Raw genomic sequence first — 12,598 nt, 5'->3', positions numbered from 1 at the left:
GACTTCCTCTGATTTTTTTCCTCTAGTCGAATGCCGCGGTGCTGCATTAGTGCTGGAGAAGCAGAAAGCACAATTCACTAGTCCAGGCTTTCCAAACCACTTTCCCCGGGCTGCTCTGTGCTGGGCGAGGTGGGTCAGAGGCGCCGGGGCGGCGTGTTGGCTCACGTCATACCGGGGAGGCAGCAGCACCGGGCTGCAGGCAGGCACACACCGACAGGCAGGGTCCTGCCTGCAGCTTCCATCCCCGCTGGGACTGAGCGTGGGCTGGGGAGGTGGGGTGGGTGTTGGGGCTCCGGCGGGGGAGTGTGCTGCTGGGGGGGCCCAGCAGGACAAGGGGATCGCTTAGCACGACCCTGGGGAAACCGCTGTGCTTGCCAGCTCGCGTTGCTCAAATTCAGTAAAAAGCAACATGTACAGCTGGGAAGTGGGGAAAGTATGATGCCAGAAATTCCCCCAAGATGATTGTTGTAGTGCTAGAAAAGAAGAAAACAGTCAAAAAGTCCCTGCAGACACTTGAGTAAAACTCAGTCCGACTTGGGAGTAAATGAGGGTGAAGGCGGGACTTTGGGTAGGTAAGTCCTGCCCTAATTATCTCTGCAGCCCAGAAAGTGCTGTGTCAGCACATGGTCAGCGGTATCGTGCCATAAGCCTTTGCCGGAGTGTCTTAGCAGTACCAAGCAGATATTAAAAGCCTCAACAGTACAGCATGAACAAATATCTGCAATATTTATTAACCGCGGGGAGCTCAGGTAATTCTTTGAAGTTTTTGACTTACTGTGGAGTGAACTTGTGTTTTTGTGGGGGTTGCAGTACGTGAAGGAGCAGCTGTGAGAGAAGTGTCTTCTCCAGAGAGGCTTTCACATGCTCGCCATTCATTTAACGTGGGACTTTGGTCCTCAGGGTTGCATCAGTCTCTGAAATATATGGACTATGCAGAAACTCAGCTCTGCTTTGATGGGTTTAGTTGCACAAGGATTTTAATTTCTCTGTGAGATCGAGCCTTTTTATTAGAGGATCCGTGCTGAGAACCGGGGGAGTGTGTTGGGTTCACTGGTTAAGAGTCTGCGGAGCTGCAGGTGTCTGAGTCGTAAAGAAACTGCAAAGTATTAATTCCAGCTTTTGAGTTAACTAAAGCCGGACAGGTTTTAAAACCAGTTTAAGTTTTGGGTTTAGTCCTTCATAAGTCACAGCTGAAGTTATAAAATGTAATGTAGCTTGAAAGGTGCTTTTCTTTACTTTTTAACTTTGTTTTTCAAAGTGTCCAGTTGTGCCTGTATTGAAATACTATAGGTTGGGTTTTTTTTTTTTTTCTTAAATGGGAATTCTTCACCCGAAATAGTTAAAGAAATAAGGCAGGTGTTGAGAAGATAACTTATCTTGAGCAAGCCAGAGAAAGGCTGGAAAATGTAATGACTGGTGGGTGAGGAGTAGTGTAACTGCTCGTGACCGTGCTGGTCAAAGTAAGTTTTCAGGGCAGAGTTGAATAGAGAGAAAAGAAGACACCAGAATACTTGGAGTATTTTTTTTTTTTCTTCTGCTTCTTTGAAAAGAAGACTTGGTCTACTAATTAAGTTTTGGAGTAGATCCTTAGCTTTACTTAGCTCTTATACAGGAGATGTGGAAATGTTTTCTGGTCTGTCTTTTTCTCAGAAACAGAAAAAATAAATCTCCGTTGTTTTTTTTTTTTCCCCCAAACAGAATTTCAACTTTTCTTGTATATTGAGGAATAACTTTAAAGCTAAAATGAAATGAGAGAGGGAATGGAAAGATCTCCAAAGAATCCAAACATTGAATATCCACATTAATGTGTCATCGATTTTAAAACGGTGAGACGCCTTCTAGCCTGTGTGATGACAGGCTGTAGGGTCGGGGTAGCAGCCTGGGGAGCAATCATGATATTTTGGGGTGCCAGCCTTTGCTTTCTGCCCCTTCCTCTGGCAAACACACCAGTTATGTTTCTCACGTTCCTTCCCAGGTTATGGGAAAAATGTACCGATGGTGTTCTTTCCCCCTAGGAAAACATTACACTTATCACAGATCTTGACGTGCCTCTGATGCTCTTTGCCTACCACTGTTGTTTTAGCACCAGAGCGGATGGGACTGTGAATCACTGTGGCGATAGAGGAATGTAAATAATGGTTTTTGCATGGGCCAGACCATCTTGTTCTGGCTCTTGCATCTTCAGATTTAACTAGTGTTGCTGTGTGAAGCAGTGGCGGTCCCAGCTGTCCTCCAGGACTGTCTGTGAGGCTATCAAGAGGGTGTAGCTACCATATTTACTAGGCTCGAGGACCTTTTAGATGCCTCTTCTGCTGTGCCAGAGGCAAAACTGCACAAGTTGCGTTTTCTTGAATAAAATTAGGTGTGTACTGTTTCCCTGGATGTTGCTTTCTGAGCTGCTTTGAGGGGTGTGCACTAACATCCTCTGGTCAAAGTGAGTTTCCTACCGAAGCAAGTCATTCCCTGATAATGCTGCCTGCTTGGGGGTGACACAGTCCACGTTGGAGCTGCTCCCTTGCTGGATTGAACCCACTCCGGCAGGTCCGTATCTCCTCTCCAGCCGCAGCGTGTCAACAGTGTTGGGCAGCTGAGCTGAGAAAACGGCTTATGGCTTGTACAAGGACGATGTCTGTGTGCTCTTGTCCCTTAGTGTGATCCACCCCTGCCTGTGCTGGTTGTGACACCCTCTGGCGAACCCCCTGGTCAACCAGTTCATCCCATCAAGATGGTCCTTTGGTGGCACCGAGCTCTTACGGTGGCTGACGGCATCTGGTGAAACTATACCCCGACCTTAAGCAGGCTTTGTCAGAGCAGGTTTAAAAATACCACAGTGCGATGGATGACTGTTCAGACTTTTTTCAGCCTTGCTAATATGAGACTTTTCTCGTATTTGCTTCCTTTTTTCCACTAAAGAAATGACCGTGTTGGTTCATGATGTACTTTGAGGCTGTGGCATCGAAGCTCGGAGTAACAAATGCAAGGAATGGGGTGCATAGGGAGAGGTATTACCTCTCAACGCTTGCTTCCCTGATGTTCTTAGACCAGCACAAGATTATCTATGCTTTTAATAATTATTTTTAACAATTAAATTTACTATTTAAAAAGAGAAAGAAGCAGAAAAAAAATCATTAGGACTAGGGTTACAATTAAAGTTGAAGAAATATTTCTCTTAGCTCCTCTTAGCTGCCCTCCTAACCCATTTACTCTGGATAATTATTTGAAATGTACTATTTTAAATCTCAGTGTTAATTATTTCCAAGTGGTTGGATATTATTGTTAAATTAATTGTTGGAAATTTGCTTTGGGTTCTTGCAAATGAGGTCTGCGCCAAAAACTGCCATTTCTATTGCGCTGTTTAATTACTAAAGAGTAGTAAAACTCAGCCTGCTGGTAAAGCGTTTTGAAACATTTTGTTCTTGAGAAACCACTGTCTCTTTTGTGAAGCATTAAATGAAAAGCTTACAATAATTTTCCAGTGGTGATAATTTTTCTATAATCGCAAAGGTTCTCCATTTGCTGAGTACTGGCACTGTAAACATGGGCAAGCTGTTAAGCTAACAAAGCTGTTCTGATGACGTTAAAATAAAAATGCCTTTCGTTCTTTTTTTTTTTTTTTTCTCTCCAAAGAGATCTCCCAACAGCTTTCACCTTCCCCATCTCCCGATGAATGCACCTTTTGTTGCCAGCTCCAGGTGACCCAGGAAAATGGGTGACTTCAGCAGCGGCAGCTCTTGAAAATGTTCGCTGTCTTCTGGCCTGTGCTGGTCCCTCTGCAGCTTGCCCAGCAAACCCTTCCGTTTTGAGATCTCCATTGCCGTAAATTTGAAAGTTTCTAATTTTTGCCTTGCTTTTGTTTAGCAGCAGCAGCTGCTGCTTAGCAACTCTGTGTTATATCTGGAAGGAAGGTAGTTGTCATCCGTGTCCCACATATGTGCAAGACCTTGACTTCTCTTCCAGAACCTGCAGGTTGACAACGAGCAGTACCCATCATACGTTTGGGCTTTTCTGTATTTAAAGCATCTGAAGTGTGTGTTGTGGTAGGGTGTTGGAAAAAAAGACATCTTTTTCTGCAGAATGATTCACTGTAAAATAAGTTTTGACATCAAACAGGTGACCTTGTACTCCCATTATTCACTTAATGTCAGCCTTTGTTTACTGCCTTTGCCTGTTGCACAAACTAGAAGGACCAGTGCACGGCAAGGAGTCGTTAGCTTACAGAAACTCTGTAATAAAACAGCTCCACCTCAGAACCGAGGCCTTGTTTCCCAGAATCAACATGACTGTAACCAGGAAAAAAGCCAATCAACCTTGTTTTTTTGGAGGAATCTTGTTTTATGCTTCTGTATACTCGGTGCAAACCTGGCTGATTTAAGTGCAGTTCATTTTGGTATATTCTGAAGTAGTTCTAGGTTAAATAAATTGTTCCCTGAGGTCCTATGTAAATTATTAATACCTTGTTTTGTATAGTGTTGATGTTAACTTCACCTTTTTGTGTCTCAGAAGGACTATTTCATATGTTTGAGGTGTATTAATTTATTAAAATAGTTTGTATTTTAAAGAGTGTCCTGATAGCAGTTCAGTTCACAATCCTATAAGGAGTTGTCATCTCAAGTCTCATTATCTCGTGATTCTCAAAGGACAGTGTAGACTCTCAATTGTACATCCATCCAAAAAGAGTTATTTCACTACGCGTTGCCTCTCACTCATTTTGCTTCAGCAGAAATACTGCGGACGTCTTGTATATCAGAATAGCAAAACTAGTGTAGTTCATCCTGCAGTAACCTTTCTTTACACCGTGGGTATTCATTTTAGTGTTTGAAATGTGGAGAAATAAATGCAAAAGCTGAAGATGACTCCTTTGAATCTTGTGTCCAGGTTGTAAGAAGGGATGTGTGGGTGTAGCTGGGTGCCTGCCTGCGTGGGACTGGGCTCAGTCATCCCAGAGACCTTTTCATCTCCTAGGTTCCTAGGAGTATAATTAGGCATCTGAAAAGGTGGCCTGAGTTCAGATAGCATATTTAATTTCTCTGACTTTGGAAACATGTATATATGGCTTTCTGTATATAGGGGTGGGTGGGTGTATATATATACACACATATATATAAATAAAATCCCCTTCTGCTTATGTTTCCACTACATTATCTGCAAATGCATCATGGCCAAAGGTGACAGTCTTGATTAGTATCGTGGAGCCCATTTACACAAGTGTCTTTCATGGAAAAGGTAGCCTTTGATCAGCATTGCTTGGGTAATCCATCAGGCCTCCTACACACTTACAAAAGAGCTCTTTCATGACGCTATCTCAAAGCCTGCTGGCATTCTCAGAGATCATAATGTATTTTCACTTCTGGTCATTCCATTGAAAGAAAATGTGCAAATTAGTTTTATACTGTAGATAAGCAGCAGAGAATCAGACGCCAGGTCTTCTACTTTCTCTGTATCCTGATATATTTAAAATAGTTTGCTTTTCTGCATGGACAAGATGTCTTTTTGTGTAGTTTGGGTGGTGAGGGTTTTTTTTGTGCGGTAGTGTAGTTTTTTAAATTTTATTTTGGCAAGTCTTTGGGTCCAGACTCTGTGTTCTCACCTCTGTTAGTTTATAGGCCACCTAATACTTATCTCTGCCCGAACTACCAGACTTTCAGCTGTTCCCCTAACAATGCTTGTGCTAAATTTTCTATCTCCATCTTGAGTTAGAGGGTAATAGCTGACTCCTCCAGACTTCACTGCACTGGTCTTCTCTACCACTACGGACTTGATGTTTCGCAAAGTGGTGAGAAATGAGGTGGTGGGTATGGAGAGCTCTCTGTTCTTTATCAGTTGTTAGGCTAATATTTATACCTAATTATTTTATTAATCTGTGTATATATACTAGCCCTGATGATGATGCTGTTTGCATCTAGGTTTGTTCCTGTTTTTATCTTGTACCTGCATTTCTTCGTGGTTTCTTTTTCTAACGAGGCTCTGGATGTCAGTCTGTCCGGTGGACACTGTGTGCCGAGATCCTCTGGTTTGCCACCTCCTCCCTCCCGCTGTCCCCCAGCCTGTGAGCTGTGCTGGGCATCGTACTGAGGAAAAGCAGACACCAGTTTCGGAAATGCTCTTCGTGTCTTGGTTGTAAAGCGCTTTGCAATAGGTGGAGGGGGAGCTAGTTACAGAAATATATCACCTTTTCTCCCCACATTTCTGGTCCTGAGCACAGCTCTGGCTGTCCTTAGGAAGATGGTGACATCGTGCTGCGAGTGCCCGGAGTCCCTGCTCAATCAGGAGCTAATTGGTTTGGAAAAAACCTGCAAACCCAAGAGGATAAAAAGTGTTTTTATGAAACCAGTGTCTTTTTTAACCCAGTCTCTCTCTATTATTCTGCTTGCTTGGAGGCTAGTTCTGTCAACTGCTAGACAGGTTCTTTTCTCATTACCAAAGGGAGCTGTGCATTCAGGAATCTTCTCCAAAAAAAATCCAAGGAAAGACTCAGGCTTGTGAGAATGGTAGAAACGACTCCTGTAATCACTGTTCGTTTCTGGCTGTTACAAGAAATTCTGTCATCCCTTTTAGACCTGGGAGTTTCGGGGTGTGTTTTCTATCTTTTATCTCTGCTTACTGTTTTGTTCTTCTACTTATTCATGTTGGAAAGCCAGTTTTACTACTGTCCTTCTAGCAAAGAACAAAATGTTCCTCTGGAATAGCAGCATCAAGAGAAACTATGATAAAAAAAGGATTGAAAACTGTTCAAAGCCAAAAAGCAGCCATTAACTTACCTGTAGCTTCTGTTAGCTTGCTAAATGCAGATGTTTTTATTGCTGCGTTCCTCCATTACTATTCTAATTTTTCAAGGTGAAGTTATTTTCCTGCCCATTCTTTGGCAGGCAGGGTGCCTGTCACCACACACGTGCGTGAATGACGTCCTTTTCCCTTCCTTTTCACCATGAGTTGGAAAGGTGGGTGGAAGAGTTTGGGATACCATGGCAGAAAGTAGAGAGCGTTCATGCTTGTGACAACTGTTCCCGTGTCCTTTTTAAGATGAACGTTACAAGAGGAGCTTTAATGGACTCTCCGGTTGTAAGTTTTCCCTTGGACACGTTGCTTTGGTATTTCCATGTAGTTCCGTAGGGTGGACCGTTGCTCACCAAAAGCTGTCCTGTAGAGCTGTGGTGGGAAGAGCCGTGCAGCGTGATCAAAGCATATCTTCTGTTCATAGTCCTAGAAATGCTTGTGTAAGAGAGGCCACCGAAGGGACTTGTCTGAAGAGAGACATGTGAGATTGGAGTTCTGGGTGCTTAATGTTCCTGTCTTGGTGGTTGTTCTTTGCACTTGGGTTCTGTTACTTTTGGACCTGTAGTTTCTTTCTGATTAGCAGCACGCAGTTTGTCAGTCCAAATAAGATTGGTTTTCCTGCAGCTGCCGTAAAAAATACTGAGCTTTGAGGAATATTGGAGGCTTTCAGTAGGCTTTGGGCACTGGCATCCATAAACGAGAACCTGATCCACAGGTTTCGTACGGGAATCCTCTTTCCTCCTTTGTGCACTTCATTGAATTAAGCAGATAATTCTGTGCATACGCAGCTTCTCTTGGTCCTAATACAGTGATTACTCTTTAGTGCCCTGAAGAATACTGAATTTATGGAGCTTTTCCATGAGTAATAAAAGCATTTTGTTAATAGATCTTTAGTCCTTAAGGCCTGTGAGTAGTTTGTAAAATCTAGTCGAGCCACGCTCCTGCCACTGGCCAGAGAATGTCACTGGTAGCTTTTGGTATGCCACGTCTGTTCTGTGGTGACAAGAGCATGGCTTTTGGTAGTGTCTTTCAGTATTGGGTTTTGATGAGAGCATACCTTAAAAGACCTTTTCAAAATTTTTCTCCAAAGAAAATTTTAACTACATTGCTAGCACTAAGTTATTTTTTCCTTCTCTTTTACAGATCGGGGCTATGATCCCTACAATCCAGAGCTTCCAAGGCCCTCACTGGAGACGGAGGATGGTGCTCTGGCTGATGTTACCGATGTGACACCCGGTATTTTGGAGCTGGAGCTGGTCAACAAGGCTATCGAGGCAGTCAAAAACGAAGTTGAGAGAGAGCAGAAAAAGTATGAGGAGCTACTAGAAACGACAAAGGAGTTCAGTGCTTCAGAGGCCTCCTCACTCATTTCAAGTACACCCGTGTCACCTGCTGGGACACAAAATGACTCATTTACCTCCTTAGAATATAATCCAGGTAGCTACAACTTTAATAATAACTCGGACTACAACCCTACTCCTCTTGCTGCTGCTAGCCGGTCAAGTAAATACACTCTGGATGCTTCGCGATCTAAAGGTAGCTCACTGGAATATGTTCCCAAGGCTGTAGTACAGAATAAAAAATACAGTAGCACTGTCACTAACAATAAATATGTGATTGATGACTCTAAGCCTTCTACAGACTTGGAATATGACCCGCTTTCAAATTACTCAGCCAGGCTTTTGAGCAAAGCCGCAACAAAAGAGTCAAAGGGGTCTAAAAGGGGTAGAGTGTCTAGTTATGAGGAATCTTATTCTCCATCGCGAAAGAAACTCTGTGAAGTACCCGATGACTATGAAGTGTATGCCAGGTTCTCTTCCTCTGAAGATGAGGCTGATGTGGAATATAAGCCAACTTCTGTTAGTTCACAATCAAAAGCTGGTTCTGAAAGTGAATCAAATGAGGGGTTATCCAAAAAAGAGCAGAACACCAAACCAGATCACTTCGCTTCCCAGGACGACAAAGAAGTGGCAGCGCAACGTGGCATGGAGGACTTTCCAAGTTCACAGAAAAATCTTGCCAAAAACTTATCAGACAAGAATGCAAAAGCAGCAAAATTGTGTTCCGGTAAGAACGACCAGGAAATTGAAAATAAAAACAAAGACTCAAAAGACAAAACAAAAAGGAAGAAATCAGATGTTAGTAAAACAGCTGGCCTCAGTGAGGTCGGTAAGAAGGAGAAAAGTAAAGATACAGAAAAAGACAAAGTGCTCAAGAAAGACGAAAAGTTAAAAACCAAGAATGAAGAGAAAACCTGTAAAGATAAAAGTGTCAAAGTAAAAACCGATGGAAATTTAAAGAAACCTGAAAAACAAAAGTCAGAAAAAGTAGATGGGCTTAAGAAAGAAAAATCTAAGTCTGGCAGCAGTTGTTCAGGGAAAAGCAAGAGTGAGGGTGTCATCAAAGGCTCTAGTACTGAGAAGCTGGGGAGCAGCAAGAAAGACTCCAAACTGAAAGCAGCTGACATGAAAACTGGTAAAGAAGCCTCTGGTCGTAAAAACAAAGAGAAAGGGACCAAGACTCCAGCACTGGAGCGAAAGAAAGAAAAGGTCAGTTCTACAGAAAAAGGAGATCCAAAGAAGGGTCGGAAGCAGCGGAGTTTGAGTCACGTTGACCTGTTTGGCGACGAGAGTGGGGATGATGATGACAAAGGCCGGCCTTTGCCATCCACATTACTTGACGTGAGCTCAGACTCTGATGGTGATGACCGTGGTTCAGACTCTGAGAGTGAAAATGAAGGGACAAAGAAAGTGAAGCGCTCCAAATTGTCAAAGTCATCGTCATCTTCCTCAACATCTGATGATATTGATTATTCCATCCTTGAGAAAGACTTGGACTTTGAGTCAGATCCAATGGAAGAGTGTCTCAGGATTTTTAATGAATCCACAGATGTGAAAACTGAAGACAAGGGAAGGCTGGGGAAACAGGTAATGCTGGTTTGGGTTGGTTGGTTCTCTCACGTCTAAATGTGAAAGGATTCTGGTTTAGTTTAGTGGTGTTGCTTATTTCAAGTAGCTGAAGAGGGCTACGGAGGGAGACTCTGTACGTTGGAAGAATCTCATCCTTGTCCTGACCAAGCGCTTTGAAGAGTTTGCACCTGATTTTTACCTGCTGAATTGAAAGCTGCTGTGAAATGTAAGGATTCAGTTACCTTTTGTGTGGAAGGCCTTTAGCTTTCCGAGTTATCAGTTACTTCTGTCTCCATCTGGCCTAAGAACCATGGTGACCTGGATGGCTGGAGAAAAGGCTTCAGAGAGCATCTTGTGGGTGTTTCAGAGCTAATCCAAGTTTGCTAATCTGAGCAATGCCGCCTTCTTGCAGTATAGTTTAAGGAACATAGTGGCGGGTAGAACCAGTACAATGTGTTGGTGCAAGTAAGTCGATGTAGTTGGCACTGGATGCTTCAGACTCCCCAAATTACTGTTTACCATTTTAAATGCATACTGCAGATATTTTATGAGGATCTCTGGATAACTTGTAGTGGTGCAAATAAGAAATGGAGGGGAAAATGTCTTCAAAAGGTACAAGGGGTTTCAGAATAAGGGGGTAAAAAGACAGCATTGACATAAAAAGGCTTCTGCCAGTGACTGTGAGGCGGTCCCCAGAGGATGCAAGACCCTTGTTTTCGAAGATTAAACCAGAATGGAGCAAATGTAGAAGGCTAGAAAGCAGGTCCTGGCAGCGATCCTCTGACAGCCTCTGGGGCAGGAAAGTCGGAGCAGACAAAACTCATCCTTCATCTTCTGACATCCGAGTTCGACTGGGCAGCAAGAGCAAACCCTTGATCCCGGGAGCGGCTGCCTGTTGCATGGCAGGACTGTCTGACCTGCTGTCCAGCCCAGCACGCCCAGGTTTTCAGCTTGGGAGGATTTTGTTTGCGTACAGAGCAGGTATTCAGGGAATTGGATTGGAAAGAGCTTTAAATAAAAGAAAAAGGTGACAAATTTGGCAATGTTGAGAAAACAGCCCAAACTCCTATCTAGCATTATCCATCTGGCACATCTGAGAGCAGAGCTGTGTTACCTGGGAGGCTTAATGGGGCAAGGTGACAAAAATCAGGTGCCCTCTCTGTGCTGGGGGACAGGGGGTACCAAAGGACGAGTGTGTCCATCTGAGGAATTACTGAGTGGCTTCAGCTGCAGCTGTCCTGCATCCGAAAGATAATGGAGGTACCAGGACTCTATCAGGACTTCCAGTAGGTTCCAGTTTAGACCCCTTCAAACGCAGCAGACTCCTTTTGGGATTATTGATCTGAAGGAAGGGCCGGGTGAGTGCAGCAGGAAAGGCAGTTTCTCCTGGTATGATTGATTGATGACTTTTACTCTAAAAACGGCATCAGAAATTAGTGCTGGTTTTCAGGCTTTTGTTAGTTGGGTGGGTGAAGTGGCCGTGAACAAAATTCTTCCATTCATGACCGTCTGTATGTGGAGGACAAAGTGAGCCGGGATCTGCAGCGTGGGGAGGAGAGCTGATCTTTTGAAAAGAATGGCTGGACTATTGAAGCTTTTTGCTGAACTCTCTGTTGCGATAATGTCCCCGATCTGTCCGGAGAGAAGTCTGTGTTGCTGACAAGTAAAGACCTTTTTTACACTCATATGAAATGCCTTGGTAGAAGAAACTATATAAAGCAGTTGAGCGTAATGATTTCCTTCTGAACTATTAAGCATTACTTGATTTTGCTTGTTTAAAATTCAGCTGCTCGTTCTTCAGTGTTCAGTGTAATTCCCAGCTAGGAACGAGCGCTCTATTTTTGGCTTTGTTTCTTCAAATTGCCTGGTTTAAGTGATGATAGTATAAGGGCACGCAATCTATAGTGGGAAATACTAATCCATTTAGGGCTTTCCAAATACGGGATGATTCAAAATGGGCTGAATTCAGAAAGTGCTGAACCAGGGGCTGCCACTGACTGCAAACAGTTAATTCTGGCATGGAGTGGCAATGTCAGATGTCAGCAGCCACGTGTGTTTCCTTTGCATGTGCTTTACCTTATATCCCTGCACTGAAATTTAATTTACGCTGTTTTGGAAAGCAAGGACCAAGCATTGCAGCGGAGGGGTCCTTCTTTGAGGGATTGGTGTTTGTAAGTACGTACCCACTTCCCTGCTGCGTTCCTGGTGGGTGGGATTGCTCACGGGGAATTTTTTTGTTTCTGGAATAGTTTTGTAGATGGAGCCTGTGTCGTTTGGTCTCAGTAATGTGCTAGTCCAGAGGGAAGGTACGTGTGGGCAGTGCGGTACTTTTCCACTGGGAAGGATCGCTTTGTGAGAGCATTTATTAGGGATGTAACTGAATTAACAGACTTGTCGAGTTCCTAGAGAGCAAAGTGATTCAGTGTGAAGTGCTCATCCAGAATGCCCATGTGGTGATGAACACCAGCTCAGCCCAAGCGGAGTCTGAGCTCATCCCCAAATCCAGCCTTCAGTTCTGTCGCTGAATTTCTAAGAGATTGTCAGGCTCGTCTCAGCTCAGAGCTTTGCCAGGGGCCGTGTTGGAAAACTGAAAGCAGGATTGACTGGAGAGCAGCTAGAGTTTTGAAAAATGAACCTGTGAAATGTGTTTTGTATAAATGAACAGCCAAGTCAAATTCAAAGAAGATTTTAAAGTGGTTTTCCTGCCCCCCAGGAGCAAGTCTGAGATGTTAGCTCAGAAGTAGCTTTAGCTGGAGAGGTGCTGTTACTTCCTCCTGGGTTTCTGGCCGTACAAACGTGTCACCTGGGGATTTGTCACCACAGATATGGCTGTGGATAAAACTGCAGAGAAATGTTTCCCTACATGTGGAATCGGGGCACGGTGGTTGGATGTTGAGCAGGTTTTCAGGACAGGG

At 43.8% G+C, this 12,598-nt stretch overlaps 1 protein-coding gene across 8 annotated transcripts in view; it reads left to right on the top strand.

The window, feature by feature from the left end:
• REXO1 (RNA exonuclease 1 homolog) overlaps positions 1-12,598 on the top strand; it is a 41,120-nt gene that overhangs the window by 5,611 nt on the left and 22,911 nt on the right. For 7 of the 8 annotated variants that reach the window (XM_054805295.1, XM_054805291.1, XM_054805292.1 and 4 more), the window contains exon 2: positions 7,918-9,701. In XM_054805295.1, coding sequence (XP_054661270.1) covers positions 7,918-9,701 — 1,784 coding nt within the window. Of the gene's footprint in view, positions 1-618; positions 750-7,917; positions 9,702-12,598 lie in introns of those variants that run through there. The other variant, XM_054805294.1, reaches the window with a different exon arrangement.

This window comes from Grus americana, chromosome 28 (genome assembly GCF_028858705.1).
Source record: "Grus americana isolate bGruAme1 chromosome 28, bGruAme1.mat, whole genome shotgun sequence".
In the NCBI taxonomy this organism is placed as follows: domain Eukaryota; kingdom Metazoa; phylum Chordata; class Aves; order Gruiformes; family Gruidae; genus Grus; species Grus americana.
The sequence above is the reverse complement of the archived record's forward strand: the minus strand, read 5'-3'. Positions and strand labels throughout refer to the sequence as shown.